Below are 17,281 nucleotides of genomic sequence, written 5' to 3'. Positions count from 1 at the left end.
CCGACCCGGCCTGGCCGGTGGATGGGTGGGGGCGGCCCAGGGCAACCAGGGAGGTTTGTGTCCTTTGCTCCAAAACAGGAAGACGTCCTGCGTCGACGTAAGTGGGACGGGGTGTTGCAATCCGGAGAGGCGTCTCCTCAGCCCGAGAGCAGATTGGGAGCCGCGAGCCACTGACGACAGCGAGCAGCGCGGCAGGCACCCGACCTCTGTTTCCCGGATCCCTGGAGATAAGGGCCACCTGGCCAGGTGGGCTAGGCAGATCCTGGTCTTGAGGCCAAGGTCGGCACAGCATCTCCCGGAAGCTGCGTCTTGTAGCTCTGGAAGGGCCAGCCGGCTCACCCCAGGCCACCCTGCGGGGCCTTGAACCAGCAGCCGTGGGGCCTGGGGAAATGACGTCCAGACCAGTTCCTGGTGCCTGCCCACGGGGGGCCTCCCGGGCCCAGCTTCCCCTAGACCCAGGAGTGTCTTAGTCCCCCCGTCGGTGGTGGAACCCACGGGCTGATGCCTGCCGCCCACTGCGTCTGGTTTTAAATTTCACCTCTGGTTTCCCGCAGCTGATGTGAAAAGCACAGATGATTGCTTTTGCCTGAGGGTCTGCAACCTGCCGCGCCCCAGAGGCGTGTCGTGAAGGCAGGTGGGTGCCATCTGTCCCTTTGGCCCTCCGGGCAGACAGTGACCTTGTTTGCTGGTGCCGACGGGCTTCTCGTCCTATCTACCAGCTGGGAGTCTCCCCGGATGCTCTGTTTCAAACCTACGGCTAAAGCCAGCCTGTCCTGACATCCTGGGCCAGAGGAGGCCGTCAGAGGCCCACGGCTCACATTTTCACAGACAGCCCGCCAGGTGCCAGACGGCCTGAAACCCGCAGCCTCGGCCAGAGCGGTAGGACCCCCAGGGCTGCCTGGTGTGAAATGCAGCTTTGCCTCAGGGCGTCCGGGCCCAAGGCGCCACGGCCAGGTCACCGCCTGAGTGGTAGGGGCGGGTCTCTGCTGGGAGAAGGTCACTGGGAGCCTGTCCCAGTGAGCAGCCCCTGCTGAGACACCACGTGTCTGGGTATTTGTTTAGTTGTGCCCTGGCAGGTGCTACAGGGCCAGGCTCTGGACACCATCGATTAACTGCCGCCCCTCCACCCAACCGCGGTCCAGCATGATGCTGCTTCCCGGTGGTCAGGGCGCCCTGGGTGAGGACACCAGGTCTTGGTGTGGAAGCCTGCACCTGCGGCGAGGGGCCAGGAGCCCAGCGGAGGGCACCGCCCAGCTCTGCCTCGGAGAATCAGGACTGAGTAGTCTCAGGGCGCTGCCACGGGTATGGCTCACGTGCTTCAGCTCCACTACGATGAGGGTGGACGGGCAACTTGCGGCAGCCAGTCACCCCTGTTCTCCAGGCGCTGAGCAGGCAGACAAGCCCCTGGCCACGTGGTGACGAATGACACATCGATCACCACAGCAAGCACCCTCGCAGAAAAGCCAGGCGTTCCTGGGGCTCTCGAGGTGCCCGCTCTGTGTGTTGTGATTCTCAGGGCCTCATGGGGGGCTCAGCCCCTTTCCCATATGGGTCCCTGGGGCGCTGTGTCATTCATAATGTGACAGTCGTGACAAACCAGAGAGGATCCCGGAGCCTCGCGCCTGCCCCATGAGGTAGGAGCTTTGGCCAGGCTGCGTCCCAAGTGCCCTCCGGCCCCTGTGGCCAGTGCCCCAGCGGGACAGCCGGGTACCAGCCTGCTGAGTTTACCAAGAAGTAAAGATACTTTTGAGTATTTCCCATTGACATTTGGACTTAAAACATTGCTTTTAACACAGCAGAACCCGGGTCTAGGATCGCCCAGGGCGCCCCACCCTCTCACACCCCAAAACCCAGGAAGTGGCTATTTGTAAGTCCCACCTACAGAGCTCAGGAGATGACACACAGTGGCCTCACAAACGTCACACAAGCCAATCCAGGCTTTGCTGTCAGTCGGAGGATACATTTAGCATCCACTTTAACGTCAGTTTAAAATCCAACATGAGATGAGGATCGTCAAAACCAGGACACAAGATTTTGCGGAAAAGTTTGGCGAGACTCAGGCCAGACTGGATGTGCATGCCTGGCGTTTCCTCCCGCGGGTCACCACGGCGCAGGCACTGAACCCCCTCTGACTGTTTTCCTGTTAACGGGAAGCTGCGGTTTAGCTGCAAGGTAAGGTGAAAGGTGAAAGGTGAAAGGTGAAAGATCGCCCCGCCCTTCGTGTTTGGGATCCCAGGGACCCGTTCCAGTTCTGTTGTCAGGGACTGCACGGCCTGTCCGGCTGGTCCTCCGGAGGCCGTGAATGCAGGTCCCCAGGAGGGAGGGAGCTGGCCCAGGGCCCGCAGCTGGACGGGCTGGACCGGCACCTTTGCTCCACTCTCTTCTCTGAGGTGACCGTGGAATCCAAGCCAGAAGGCGGGTTGTCTGCGAGGACTTGCTGCTCAGGGCAGGACTGCACGCGGCTCTGCGGGGTCAGTTCCACCTCCACGTGCCTTCGCTGCAGCGTTCCCAACACTGGTGCCAGGGAAACAGGCCCCTTGCAGGTAGATCTCAGTGCTCTCAGGTGTTGTGGGTTGCATTGTGCCCCCCAAACTGTATGTTCTGGTCCTGACCCCTGGTACCCGTGAATGTGACCTTATGATAGGTCTCTGCAGATGTGATCCAGGTAAGACAAGGTCATCCTGGGCACAGCAGGCCCCCATCCGATGACGGGTGTCCTTACAAGGAGAGGGAGATTTGGACAGAGATACAGACACACAGCAGAGGCCATGAGACGGGAGGGACGCAGCCACAAGCCGAGGGACGCCAAGGATCGCCAGCCACCAGCAGAAGCTGGAGGGACAGGAAGGAGCCTCCTCCGGAGGCTTCAGAGGAGTGCGGCCCTGCCCACACCTTGGCTTTGGACGTCTGGCCTCCAGAACCAGCAGAGAACACATTTCAGTTTGCGGGGATGTGTCACGGCAGCCCTAGGAAGCTAACACAGCAGGGAACCCCTGACGCTGGGGCTTTACCTTTGGGTTTTGCTGTCAACAGCTGTTACGTGTTGAGAGCTAGGGCACTGCTGGCCGCCGTGCTCACAGCCGGGCGCTCCAGCCTCCCGCTGCCCGTCGGTGCCAGCCCCGCACTCCAATCCCCCCACCCCGGTCCCACTGCCTGGCACGGCTCCTCTGCAGGCTCATTGGCGTCTCTTTCACAAGCCCTCACTCTCCTCTCCAATCTCACACCCCCAAGATTTCTGAAACTCTGATTCAGCCAAACACAAAAGCGGAAGTTGTTCTCTGGCTACGCAAGCGCTCGGCTGATGACAGGGAGGCCGTCTCTGCGGCCGCTCAGCCCGGTTGGCGAGGCCGAGAGAACGCAGAGGTGGAGCCAAGTGCCGGCCCCTCCCGGTGGGCTGCCAGCCCTGCCCCACCTCCGAAACTCACCCCAGCTCTTACGGAAAGAGTTGAGAAACGGCCCGCGTCCCCTGGGACTCTCGTGCCCACGGCCCTCCCATGTCTGACCCTCACTGAGAGCTTCCGAAACGTCCACTGCCCTAAACGCAGTTATTTCTGGGGGCCGGGTGAACGCTGTTGGAGGAGGTTGGGAGACCTGAGTGGACCCTCTTCTTCCTGGGGCCTGGCCCTCATCGGTCACTTAACCTCCCCGACTGGGATTCCTCTGCAGCAGGAGGTATAGGTGCCCACCCTCACTGGCATCCCAGGGGTTTATGAGCCTCAAAAGACATAGTATGTGAGAAGACACTTTGCAAACTCTTGCCCTGAGTCACCTTGGCCTGATGCTATGGAGAGCCTGGGGGACTTTGCTATTCTCAGGAATTTTCCCAGGAAGAAGAGTTCAATGCCTACCTGACACTCACTTTTTAAATTGAATTTTAAAAGATGAAAGTATTATATGTTCACCATAAGTAATTTTTTAAAAGACGAAAGAAATTTAAAACAAATCAAGTGCTTGGAAACCCTCTATTGACACTAGGCCCCTTTTACACTCTATGTTCATCTTGCCAGGTTTTTGTCTGCATCACTGAAATCATTTCATATACGCTGATATTTCAGTGGTGTTAACACCGGCGCCTTCATGGTCCCTGAGGGAAGAATACAGAACAGGTCAGAGCCGGTGCTGCCTTTCACTCCTGAGACAGTCTGGATGCTCAGAGTTTGTCAGCCTTTCCCGTTCCAAGCTTTTCTTAATGAACAGGAAAAGAAACGATTTCTTAAGCCAGTTCATAGACCTTCAAGAGGCAGAGAGTTGATACTCTCATTTGTTAGTGTGTCGGGTGAGCAGGTCTGTTTGATTCAGCTGCAGCTGAAATCATTTACCTTGGCGTTTCTAGAGCAACATCTTTTCAGTGTCTCTCCCTGACATCCCCGCAGCTGCTTTCCACCTGCTGTGGAGAAAAGGGTTAACAGGCAGGCCCTGGGCTGGGAGCTCCCAGGAGGGTCCCCGGCCCCCTCGTGGAGGAGAGGGCCTTGCTGCCCCTAAACATTTGTGCTGGGAGTCTGGAACCTTCACCAGGCACAGGTGCCCACGACCACTCCCAGGAAAAGCCCCAGGCGCTGTGTCTCTGACGGGCTCCCCGGGGAGACAGCACCTCACGGGCGTCACGGCTGGTGGTGGGGAGCTAAGCGTGTCATGTGAGGGGAGGGGGCTCTGGAAGCTCACACCTGGTCCCCGACTTGTCCCTGCGCCCCTTCCTTTTACCGATGTTGCTTTGTATCCTTTCTCTGTCCTGAATCCAGCTGTGAGCGCGGCTGCTGCTGAGTCCTGGGGGCCCCCTAGTGAATGTGGGCGTGGTCTTGGGGACGCAGACAAATATGCACAACTGACTTTTTAAAGCTCAGGGAGTTGAGTGTTTCAACACTGACAACTCTGTAATTAGATCCATGTTTCTGTCCTCTGTTCAGCAAACTTCAGCCTCATTTCTTTTTACATTTTTTTAAAAATTAATTAATTAATTAATTTATTTATTTATTTTTGGCTGTGTTGGGTCTTCGTTTCTGTGCGAGGGCTTTTCTCCAGTTGCGGCGAGCGGGGGCCACTCTTCATCGCGGTGCCCGGGCCTCTCACTATCGCGGCCTCTCTTGTTGCGGAGCACAAGCTCCAGACACGCAGGCTCAGCAGTTGTGGCTCACGGGCCTAGTTGCTCTGCGGTATGTGGGATCTTCCCAGACCAGGGCTCGAACCCATGTCCCCTGCATTGGCAGGCAGATTCTCAACCACTGTGCCACCAGCGAAGCCCGAGCCTCATTTCTTTCCTATCCTGAGAGAGGTTCTGACGTTTTGCTTCATTAATTCATGTTTTTGTTTGTTCACCATCATTGACTGATGGTCTTCTCTGTGTCAACCGTGTGAGAATAAATGATTGTGCATAAGATGATGAGAAAACCCGCGGGCTCACGGCTCCAACATGCTGGCCCAGGGGAGGGACAGACGCAGCTGCAGGCTGTGGCCTCTGAGAAGCCCAGGCGGCAGCAGGGAGCATGTCCAAGGTGAGGACAGGCGGGCAGGAAGCTCTGAATCTGACAGGGGAGAAAGGTTGACCGGGGCCATGAGGGTGGGAGGCACAAAGGGTCAGCCCCAAGGAGCCGGCACCAGGAGGAACAGAGGAAGGCACGTTTGGCGTCTCTCCTGAAAGCCCCGCGGAACCACGGACACTACCTGAGCAATGATGGATCCAGCAAGGAAGGTGCTTTGAGAGTTGGCCAGGAGAGGAGGGCGTCTCCCCTGGTGACCTCCGGTGTGCCTGGAGAGCAGAGGGTCCCAAATGGGAGTGAGTATCAGAATCCCCAGATTTCTGCTCAGCAGGACTTGGGTGGGCCCGGGAATCTGCATTTCTGGCCAGAGATCCTCAGCAGGGAACCCGAGGAGGCCAGGATTCCCAGGGGACACACAGGACAGGGAGGCTCAGAGGGGGTGGGTCTGGGGTCAGAGGTCACCTGACTCCAAAAGCCTGTGCTTGGGCCCTGGGAGCCTCCAGCCTGGGGATGGGACAGAGGAGGTAAGGGGACCACGTGCTGGCCCCGTGGGGAGCAGCGACACCCAGCGGCCAGACTGAGACCCCACAGGAAACTTCACATTCTCCCCCCTCAAAACGCAGCTTTCTTGCTCTTCCTGATGGCAAAGTGACACAGGCTGGTTGTTCCAGGCGGGCGCAGGGGGACTGCAGGAAGGTCTAAAGAGGACGGTGCCCCTCACCCAAGATCCCACCCAGGGCAAGGCCAAGTCTGCTGGCTGGAGAGAGTGCCAACCCTGCAGAGGGTCTGGGCTGTGCACGTCGCCCCAGGAGGTGGCTAGATCCTCGCCTGCCTGCGCGGCTGTGCTCTGAGCAGCGCGACAGTGACCCCTGCGGAGTCTGCGGGGACGTGCAGAGGGAGAGATGGGTGAACCGCGGGAAGGACGTGGTGGTGGAACCTCACACGGGACAGTCACAAATTTAAAATATCTTCAGTGTGAGTCACAACAGAAACCCTCGAAGCAGACACAGATATAGAGCTCATCGAACCTGGTTCCCACCAGCAGCCCAGGCCCACTAGCCGTCTACATCTTGTCGACCTCATTTCTTTGATCTGGTCCCGCAGCCCCCAACGTTCACTTGTCTAATTTTCCCTGTTTCAAAGCAAATCCCAGACCTTATGGTGTTTTACCTAAATCTTCCAGCGTGCATCTGAAAAAAATGGACATTTTCTTACAGAGCCTCATACTTAACAAAACTAAATCAGATTCCTTAATATCATCTAATGGCCCATCCGGAGACAAATTTTCCCGATTGTCCAAAAAAATGACTTTTCAAAGGTGGTTTGTTAGAGTTGGGGCTCAGACTGGGTCCCTGAGTCGTGTGTTGCTGGGTGCAAGTCTCCGTTAATGGGTGACCGTCTCTCTTGCGTCGGTGGAAATAGGCCTCAGCAGGAAGCTTGTCTAAAGTCAAATCCTGGCTCAGGAGGTCAGGGTGGGGCCCAAGACTCTGCATTTATAACAAGCCCCCATGTCATGGAAAGCTCTGGGTCTCAAGGGCTTTGCTGGCTGCCCACAGCCCCTGGCCACCTGGCCGGCCTCCTCTTCCTGCATCTCTCTCACCCCCCAGCACCCCCGGGGCACAGACATTCCGTCCCAGGAGCCTCTGAGAGGGGAGGGATGAAGGGACTGGGCAGGAGGGTCGCCTTTCCGCAGGGTCTGAGGTTTGACCCCGTGAGGCGTGGGGCCCCAGGCCGCACCTGATTTCCTGGTGGGAAGGGTGAGACTACCCTGAGAAGGGTCATCCCAGGCCAGGAGATGTCCCCGTCCTCAGGACAGAACCCCCCCCTCAGGCTCCTTTCCCGAGACCCCAGCTCAGACCTTCAGCCGGTCCTGCTGGAAACCCTGGGGTCCAGCTCCCAGCCTGGATGGCCCTCTAGCCTCTGCCCTGCTCTGGTAGGGGCTCTGAGAATGTCGGCACATCCTTCGGTGCTGCCCCTGCCCCAGAGCCGGTGCTTGCGGGAAGACGGGTGACTGAGGTCGCGGGCCTCCTGCTGACCTCTCCCCGCGCCCCTGCCCCCCAGGAAGCTGGTGCAAGGCATCCAAGCTCCTGAGACTCCAGACGTGGCCCAGGAGGCTACAGACAAGGCCGGGGGAGGTGTCGGGGAGACGTCAGGACCCCGAGAGGACGCTCATTCTCACTGTTCCTCCAGAAGCACAGGCCGTGGGAGGTCCTGAGGGGGACTGGGGCCCCCTCCTCTGCCAGATCCTTCTGCGAAGGGCTGAAACCAAAAGCCCAGGGGGGAGGTGGGATTCCCGTGTGGTCCAGAAGCCCAGGGCATGGTGAGTGGGCTCTTGGTTTGCCCGTCCTCACTTCACAGAACTTGACTCAGCCAAGCCTGGCATTCCTCAAGGAAGGTAGGCTGTTTAAATTCCCTGTTTATGAATTAGGACACTGAGGCACGGAGCAGGGACCGACTTCCACAAGGGCAGCTCCATTACAGTGGGGAGGAGCGCGGGGAGAGGGGAGGGGACCAAGCCGGCCTGAAGGAGGAGGGGCCTGGACCTGTGTCCACCCAGACCCCGGCCACCGTGAGCACACACTGATGGGCGTCAGGGGTGAGCTGGGCTCCCGGGTTTCAGCCCCGGGTGGGAGCGTGGAAGGAGCAAACGCTGGGTCATTCCGAGGGGTGCTTGTCTTCAGGGCCTCAGCCCTGATCTCCCTGGGAGGTGGCAGGCGCCCCCCAGCTCAGCCAGGGCCGTGGTCCTCCTGGGGGCGGCGGTGCTGGGCCAGGCCGGGGCAGCTGTCCCAGGCAGGCAGGACCTGGTGTGGCAGCTCACGTGAAGACTCGCCCACCAGGAGCGCTCCGCTAACCTCCCTGTCATTTCCAGATGCATTCCGCGCTCTCCCGCTTTCCCCACTGCTCCCAGCACGTGGCTCAGACCACGAGGCCACCGGCATCTTGCTGCGCGCTGACCTGTCCGAGGGAGCTCACTCTCCTCCGTCAGGGCCTGCACAGGCCTCGCCTTGGTCTTGGGATCCCCTGGTGCACTGCCGCCTCCGTTTCACCCATTTTTCCCTGGAGATTGCACCTCGGGCGGAAGGCGTTCAGGCTCCCAACTCAAAGCCCGTGGCCGCTTAGTGAGGAGGCCTGAATGCACGGGAGAAATCGAGGCTCGGGGTGGCCGGCCGGCCGGACCCCAGCCCCACGCTCATTCCTGGTGAAAGCTTAGCCGATAGCAGCGTCATCGGGGCGTGGGGTGGCCTCCGGCTTCCCTCTCCTCTGCTCCTGAATAGCAGACGAGAAAGGAATTGATCCACAAACTGCTTCCTCCCAGGTCAGCCTCTCTTCTGACAAGATCTAAGACAAGATTTCACTTCAGCCACTTTTGCTGCCCATTTCATTCCTGCGATGTCATCTTCTGGATTAAACCCTCTGTGAGCTGCGTTTTCTTGGGCTGAAGCCGCTCTGCCGGGGCTCCGTCTGCTCCCGAGAGACCCACGTCCGGTCAGTCCTTCAGAGGAATCCTACTCGCAGGGTTGTCTGCACAAAAGAGGTCCCAGATGATTGATGGCTTCTTTAGAAAAATACCAAGCCCATCATCATACGGAGGGAAACACAAATTCGGGGGAAAAAAAACACAGACAGGAAGATACCAACACCAAAAAGTGTGGAGGTGAATGACCTCTGAGTACAAAAATTCTGTGTTTGGAAACTTAACCTAAGGGGTCGGCAGAAGTGCCTAATTAGGGGAAGGGGCTCCAGGCAGCCTGTGTGAAGCCGGTGATGGACCCGACCAGTAACAGAAGGCCGTCTGGATGGGCCATGGGGTGTCCCAGCGCTGACTGCTGCGCTCGTGGAGCCCGATAGAGAGAAATGGAGTGAGATGATTTAAGTCACATTTTAGTGGGACAGAAGCCGATGCCTCTGCAGATGGGCCGCCAGAACAGTGGTTCTCAGCCCAGCTGCACACGTGGGTCAAACCCATGAGCCTTAAAAACGGCCTGGGCCAGACGCCTCCACAGACATCCTGATTCAGTCGGTTCCGTGAGGCTCAGGCATGCTCCCCGGGGATCCCAGGTGCAGCAGTGGACGGGACCCACAGCTTTAGAGGGGTCAGTGAGAACTCACTATGGCTGGTTTGAGGAGAAAGGGGTGTATTGAGGGGTGCTGGTCACCATTCCTGACCATCGGGACCTTCTCAGGTTTCCAGGAATGACCCAAAGCCATGTGACTGACCTGGGCCACCAGGAAGGGCCACCACCCACTGCAGCCCTCTGCCTTCAAAACCCCTGTGAGCTCACGGGGTTGGCAGAGCCTATATCACAGCAAGGGCTACGCAGCCTCTGCAGGGCAGGAAAGCACACATGGTGAAACGAGACAAAGTGCAGTGCCCACGTGTTCATCTATTTTGATATCTCGGCATAAAAGAGCGACACGTGGCACCAGGCCAAACGAAGACCCCAAGGATATCAGGGTCTCAGCCCTGGCACCTGTGAATGTCACCTTATCAAGTAAAGTGTTTGCAGGTATGTTTAAATGAAGGATCCTGAGATGGGGACATTTTTCTGGATTATCCAGATGTCCCTAGATGCCATCACAAGAGCCCTTATAAGAGAGGGACAGAAGGAGATTAGACACACAGAGAAGGCAGAGGACAATGTGACAATGGAAGCAGGGATTTAAAGATGCTGAGATACTGACTTTGAAGATGGAGGGAGGGGCCATGAGCCAAGGAATGTGGGTCCAGAAGGTGGGAGAGGCCAGGAGAGATTCTCCCCTGGAGCCTCCAGAGGGACCCTGCTGACGCCAACACCCTGATTTCAGTGAAGTGAAACTGATTTGGACTTGTGGCCTCCAGAACCAGGAGAGGATGAATTTGGGTTGTCCTGAGCCACATTTGTGGTGCGTTGTTACAGCGGCCACAGGAAACTCATACGCGTGACCCAAATGACAGATACAAACACACACACACAAACACACAGTCACAACAAGGTGGGAGCTGAAAGGGCCTGGACCCCACGCTCCTCCATGCCCCAGTCAGCCAGGACCCTCCCCTGGAACCCCCTGCTTCCTGACTCCTGGGTGGGTGGGGGAGGGAGTCACCCAAGTAGAGGCCACCCACAATTTTCTGAGTCCTCAGGGCACTTTTTTATAACCTCATACTTTCTTGTAGTTTTTAAAAAATTGGTTATTTATTTCTCAAAACACTTCAAAGTTAGAACCTTCTTTTATAAACACTCAAATGTACCTGAAGCATTGATTTAATATTTAGAGGTATTTCAATGTTATGAATACAGATACACAATCTTTTTTTTTTTATGTCTGGGAGAACAATTTCTCTTGGCCATTGCTCTTTTTTTGTTTTTTAATAATTCTTTATTTTATTTATTTATTTTTGGCTGTGTTGGGTCTTTGTTTCTGTGCGAGGGCTTTCTCTAGTTGCGGCAAGCGGGGGCCACTCTTCATCGCGGTGCGCGGGCCTCTCACTGTCGCGGCCTCTCTTGCTGCGGAGCACAGGCTCCAGACGCGCAGGCTCAGTAGTTGTGGCTCACGGGCCCAGCTGCTCCGTGGCATGTGGGATCTTCCCAGACCAGGGCTCGAACCCGTGTCCCCTGCATTGGCGGGCAGACTCTCAACCACTGAGCCACCAGGGAAGCCCCAGATACACAATCTTTTATGTGTGTTATAAACATTTTCTCCTAGGTTGGATCTTTTTTTTTTTTTTCATGTAACTCTGTCTCTGGTTGATTTTGTCACATTCAAGTTCTAGATTTTGGTGTGGCCCCATCTGTCAGGTTTCTGGATTTCTTATGTTCTGGAAAGGTCTTCCACAGCCCAAGGAAGTGAAAAATAGGATTTGTATTTTTTGTGGGACAAAAATAACCAGAAGTCTTAATTTTTATTTTAGATTTTGCATCTGGAATTTTGTGTGTATGTAAAATGAGGAAGACACCTTATTTTTTCCTCCCCCAAATAGGTCTTTAATCAACAAACACAGTTCAGAAAATAGACTGATTTTCCCTATTGGTTTGAAATGCCATCTTTATCACAAGCTAAATTCATGTATGTCTGTTTTGTTTCATTTATCTTTTTGTCAGTTCCTTTGCCAGTATTGAACTATTATCATTATTATAGCTTTAAGGTTGATTTCCCACAAGATAGATAAATTTCCCTGAGTATTTTTTCTTTTACTTGTGTCAATTTTTTCTTGCTATCCACTCTTCTTGGTTTTGCCTAGATTAACTTGAGAACCAACTTACCTTCCTAAAATACTCTCTTACGATTTTTATAGAAATTACATTAAATTTATAATACTCAGTCTTTCCTTCCAGGAAAGTATACTATCTCTCAATTATTCATATAAATTCTATGTCTTCAATAACCTTCTATAGTTTTTTTTAATAAAGAACTTGTCCGTTTATTGTTTAATTTATTCCTAGGTACTTATATGTTTTTGTTGCTGTTGTGGTTGGAATCTGTCTTCCATTACATATTTACATTTTTAAATATTTTGAAAGGTTTCAAAATCCATGGACCCACCACTAGATTTAACAAATGTTAACATTTTCCTCCTTTTGCTTCAGATCCTGTTTTTTAAAACAATAAAGTGTACAGATACCTACAGTAATCAAGACAGTGTGGTACTGGAAAAAGAAAAGACCAGTTGATCAATGCAACAGAACAGCGACTAAAAACGGACCCAAAACATACGGTCAACGGTTCCTGTCAAAGGTCCCGGTGCGGCTGACCAGCGAAAGGAAGGCTCTCCAGTGAGTGGTGCTCCAAAAATCGGGGCTGCATCGGAGACCTAAAGGTAGAAGTGAAAACAACAAAAGTGCTAGAATAAACCACAGGAAAACAGGAGGAAATCTTTGCAGCCTTGTAAGCAAAGATTTCTCAGGACACAAAAAAGCACTAACCAAACACACAAAAAAGGATGAATGGAACTTCATAAAAATGAAACACCCCTGCTCATCAAAAATATCATCAAGAAAATAAACAGGCAAATCACAAACTGGTAGAAAATATTCACAGCACATATGGTTGACAAATGAGTTGTATCCAGAATATGTAAAGAATCCTGCAATTTAATAATAAAGAGACAAATATCCCGCTTTTTTTTAGTGGGCGAAGACTTGAACAGACACTTCACACACACACAGATATACAAGTGGTCAATAAACACATAAAAAAGTTCTTAACATCATTAGCCATCTATCAAGGAAAATAAGGTGGCTAAAATTAAAAAAGGCTGACAATACCAAATGTTGGCAAGACTGTGAGGCAGGTGGAACCTCTCACACTACTGATGGGAGTGGAAATTTTTACTGCAGTTTCTTGGAAAGTTAAATATATATACATTTTTTCTATGACTCGGCAGCTCCTCTTCAGTTTCAAGAGAAACTAAAAATACATATCCCCCAAAAGCCTTGTACAAGAATGTTCAAGCTTAATTGATAATAGTCAGAGACTAGAAACAACCCAGATGCTCACCGACAGGAGAATGGCAAGCAAACTGTGGCATAGCTACAAGCCGGATCACTACTCAGCAGTGAAGAGAGACTGCTGGTGTATTAACAGCATGGGTGAAGCTCAGAAATATTGTGCTGGAAGAATCCAGACACAGAAGAGTACAAATTCCATTTATAAATTCCATTTACTGAGATTCTAGAGTTGGCAAAGGAACACCTGATACTAGAAATCAGGTCTGAGATTGCTTCTGGGGTGGGGAATGGACCGGGAAGGGACACGTGAGAACTTTCTGGAGTGATGGAAAGGTGCCTGGCTTGCTGGGTATTTGTCAAAACCGATTAAGTGGCACACATCTGAGCATTTCACTGTGCGTAAATTACACCTCGATAAAGACTAAAGCCAAGAATATCTCACAGACGCAATTGAAGCTTCTTATGTACCCTTCCCTAATCCTATTCTCCTTCCTCCCTCCCCAGAGAAACTCAGCTCCAAGGTCTTTAAAATTAAAATCGTGCCTCCAAAATTTTACTATATTTGTATGGATTCATAAACAATAAGTAAAAATGTCTTATGTGGTCAAATGCACATGGTAAACACTGGCTGTTTGCCCCTTTTATCCAGGGTTATGTTTTGGGGGTTTAATCCATGCAACTATACGTAGATCTGGTCCATTCATCCTAACTGCTGTAGCACTTTTTACACGAGCACATCACACTTTGTTTATCCACTCTTCCACTGGTGGACTTTCAGGGGCTTTCTAATTTTGGGGTGTTGAACAATACTGTGATGATTGTCCTTGTGTGTGTCTCCTCTGGACTTGTGCTGGGGTAACATCCTGAGTGTAATCGCTCACCTTCCGAACCCTAGTCCCTGAGCAGGGTCGGGGTGGGGTTTACTGCATGGCCGGCAGCCTGGCTGCCTGGGGCTGTGCAGGCTGAGTGCTTATAGATCTGAAGGCCGTGGCTGCTATGTCATTACCGTCATAATCGTGATTTTTGGTTGAGCACCTTTTCAAGTGTTTGCTGTGTCTGCTGGTTGTTTGGGTTTCCTCCCTATGAGTCCTTCTTGCCATTGTGTTCTTTCACGCTTACTGCTGGAATTTTTTCTGGTTATTTTGTCATTTGGCCAGCTTACTAAAGTCCTTGTTTGTTCTCTTAAATTTCCCAAGTAGTGAAAATATTTCATCTGGAAAGTGTAACTCTTTCTTCCTTTCCACACTTAGATCTAGCATTTGTTTCCTCTTGCCTTCACATGGAGTAGAAGCATCATAAAACGCTGAACTTGAACGGCAATAGCATCCATCCTTGGTTGTTTTTAACCTTGATGGAACTACGTTGAGTTATTCATCCCAATATTTATTTGTTTCTTTGTTTATTCAGTCATTCATCAAATACTTCTTGGCCTGTATTTTTTGTGCCAGGCACTGTTCTTGATTCTGGGTGCACAACTATGAACAAGGCAAACAAGATCCTTCCTCCCTGGAAGAAGAGAGGAAGTAAACAAGAAAAAACAATAAAACAATTTCAGGGACATGTAAATATTACAATGAAAATAGAGTAGGGTACCATGTCTGAGAGTGATGGAGACTGTGTCTGATGTTAGGTTTTGATCTATCTCTTTTTGAAGTTAGGAAGATTCATGCTATTACTAGTTTAAGAATTTGTATCAGGAATCATTGTTGAATTTTATCAAATGTATTTTTTGCATTGACCAATGCAAAACATGGTTTTTCCTGTTCTACCCTATTAATGCAATGAATTTAATTATAAGATTCCTAATGTTGAACCATCCTTTCATTCTTGGAACAAATTCTACATGGTCAAGACATGTCATTCTTGTACTGTACTATTCAACCCCACTTAGGATGTTTGCATGTATATTAGAAAGTGATATTAGTCTTTAGTTTCTCTTTTGTGCTATTGTTGATGTTGATCTCAGGACTACGTTACCTTCAGAGGACAAATCAGGGATCGTGCCATATTTTTTCTGCCTCGGATCACTTTAAATAACAGATATTATGTTCCTGGAGGAGTTGGGAGAACTTGCCCATGCAACAATCCGGGCCTAACCCGTGAGCATGTGTGAGGGAAGTCAAATCATTTACTGCGTCTCCCATTATTTCCCCTGTGTTACTGGACCATTCAGCTTTTCTCTCTCCCTGTGTCTTAGTCTGTTCGGGCTGCTACAACAGAACACTATAGACTGGGGGGCTTAGAAATAACAGAAACTTATTGCTCATAGTCCTGGAGGCTGGAAGTCCAAAACCAAAGAGCTAGCAGATTTGGTGTCTGGTAAGGTCTGCTTCCTGGTTCACAGACATCCGACTTCTCCCTGTGCCTTCACACGGTGGAAGGTAGGTGGGAGCTCCCTGGGGTCTCTCTTCTAAAGGCACTAACCCCATTTGTGAGGGCTCCACCCTCATGACCTAATCACTTGCCCAAGCCCCCACCTCCTAACACCATTACATCAGGGGTTAGGATTTCAACATATGAATTTGCAGGGACATAAACATTCAGTCTATAGCACCTTGTGAGAAAATCTTGGTAATTAATATTTTCTTAGAAAGTTATCAATTTTATTTAGATTTTCACTTTTTATATAAACATTGCATTTTAAATATCTTTTCTGTAGTTATATCCTCTCCTCATTTTCAAAGAACCAATCTTTTTTTTTTTTTCTTAAGTCTAATTGTATATTTTCTATTTCATAATTTCAGGTTTTCCTTAGCTTCTTTCTTGTACTCTCTGTTGAATTTTGTTGTTGTTACTCATAATCTAAATTCTGAAGTTGGACTTCCCTGGTGGCTCAGTGGTTAAGAATCTGCCTGCCAATGCAGGGGACATGGGTTTGAGCCCTGGTCCAGGAAGATCCCACATGCTGCGGAGCAACTAAGCCTGTGCGCCACAACTACTGAAGCCCACGTGCTCTAGGGCCCGCGAACCACAGCTACTGAGCCCGCATGCTGCAACTACTGAAGCCCTCACGGTCTAGGGCCTGTGTTCCACAAGAGAAGCCACCGCAACGAGAAGCCCGTGCTCCGCAACAAAGAGTAGCCCTCACTCACCACAACTACAGAAAAGCCCACGCGCAGCGATGAAGAAGACCCAACACAGACACAAAATAAAATAAAATAAGATAAAAAGATAAATTCTGAAGTTGAATGTATAGGTCAATCATTTTCGATCTTTCTTGAATTCTTACCAAGCATTTAAGGCCTGAATTTGTTTCTTTTAACACAATGGCTACATCCCATTGGTTTTGACAAAGCACATTCTCATTCATTTCTAACTAGAGTATAATTTCAGTTGTATTTCCTCATTTAACCAGATAAGTTTTTTAAGTTCTAAGATGTTTGATTTTGTCTCCCGGAGCTACACTTTTCTTGTTTACTTCCTGTTTCATTACCTGGGGCTCAGAGAAAGATGACCTGTACAGTTTCTTCTTTGAATAATTTACTAATATTTTGGAGGGCTCTAGGCCTAATTAAAATTATGTCAACGTTCTTGGGCTTTTGCGAAGGGGCAGCATGTACTGGTGAGGGTTACAGGAGGAAACTCGCTGGGGTGGCTGCAGAGAGTTCGTGAAGGGCTGTTTCTTCAGCGGAGGCAGGGCTGGGGGCCCCTGAGGGAGGGGGAGCCCCAGGAGTCAGCAGCCTGGGAGTCTGTGTCGGTCCTGGAGGGCACAGGGAGGGGCCGCACCAGAACCTGGAGAAGGTTGTGCGGGAAACAGAGCCCTCAACAAGGGTGGCAGCCCCCCCAGGGAGATCTGAAAAGGAGGCGCTGGGGAAACCTGCCCCCACCTCCCCCCACCCTCTCCCCCTGCCCTCTAACCTCCTGCTGGACCCTCCCACTGGCTGAAGCCAAAGCAGAGCCCAGAGGAGTCAGGGACAGAGCGGGCGGAGGCTGACTGGGGAAGCGGGGGGTCAGGGAGGGGGTCCTGCCCTGTGCACTGCCGGGCATCGCCACCTCAACACTTCCCACCTCGCAGAGATTTCCTGGGGAAGGTTCTGTCTTCTGTAAGGCTGCAAAGTTGCCCTGAGCAGGACGGTGTCCTACCCAGCCCCTGACCCCTTGCCGGCATCTAGCAGTGTGCCGGACGCCCTCCACTGTGAACCCCAGAGCACCTGCTCTAGCCCCCAGAGCCTCCCCCGGGCTTTACATGCCGGCTGACAAGAGAATCCGTGCCGCATCACTGGGGAGCCTCAACCTTCCCGCCCTGGACGTGGCTCAGGGTGGGTGGCGGGAGAGTCCTGATTCCTAGCCCTACCTAACAACATATTCATGATACACAGAAGGACACCCTTCCTGTTCCCTCACCCTACAAGCCCAGACACAGCTCAGAGCTTGTGGGGT

General features: G+C 52.0%; 1 protein-coding gene across 1 annotated transcript; it reads left to right on the top strand.

Moving 5' to 3' along the window:
* The first annotated feature begins 1,143 nt into the window (after nt 1-1,143).
* On the top strand, nt 1,144-4,921 carry LOC118898008. Its single transcript, XM_036857687.1, has 3 exons — nt 1,144-1,302; nt 2,199-2,543; nt 3,232-4,921. The coding sequence occupies exons 1-3, from the start codon at nt 1,144-1,146 to the stop codon at nt 3,676-3,678; spliced, it is 951 nt and encodes a 316-aa protein (XP_036713582.1). The 3' UTR covers nt 3,679-4,921.
* The last annotated feature ends 12,360 nt before the right edge of the window (nt 4,922-17,281 follow it).

The sequence above is a fragment of the Balaenoptera musculus genome, chromosome 7 (genome assembly GCF_009873245.2).
Source record: "Balaenoptera musculus isolate JJ_BM4_2016_0621 chromosome 7, mBalMus1.pri.v3, whole genome shotgun sequence".
In the NCBI taxonomy this organism is placed as follows: domain Eukaryota; kingdom Metazoa; phylum Chordata; class Mammalia; order Artiodactyla; family Balaenopteridae; genus Balaenoptera; species Balaenoptera musculus.
The sequence above is the reverse complement of the archived record's forward strand: the minus strand, read 5'-3'. Positions and strand labels throughout refer to the sequence as shown.

Coding starts and splice junctions, on each gene's coding strand:
- LOC118898008 (XM_036857687.1), top strand. CDS start 1,144: ATGATGCTGCTTCCCGGTGGTCAGGGCGCCCTGGGTGAGGACACCAGG. Junction 1,303..2,198: donor GTCTCAGGGCGCTGCCACGG/GTATGGCTCACG, acceptor GAAAGGTGAAAG/GTGAAAGATCGCCCCGCCCT. Junction 2,544..3,231: donor GGGAAACAGGCCCCTTGCAG/GTAGATCTCAGT, acceptor CACACCCCCAAG/ATTTCTGAAACTCTGATTCA.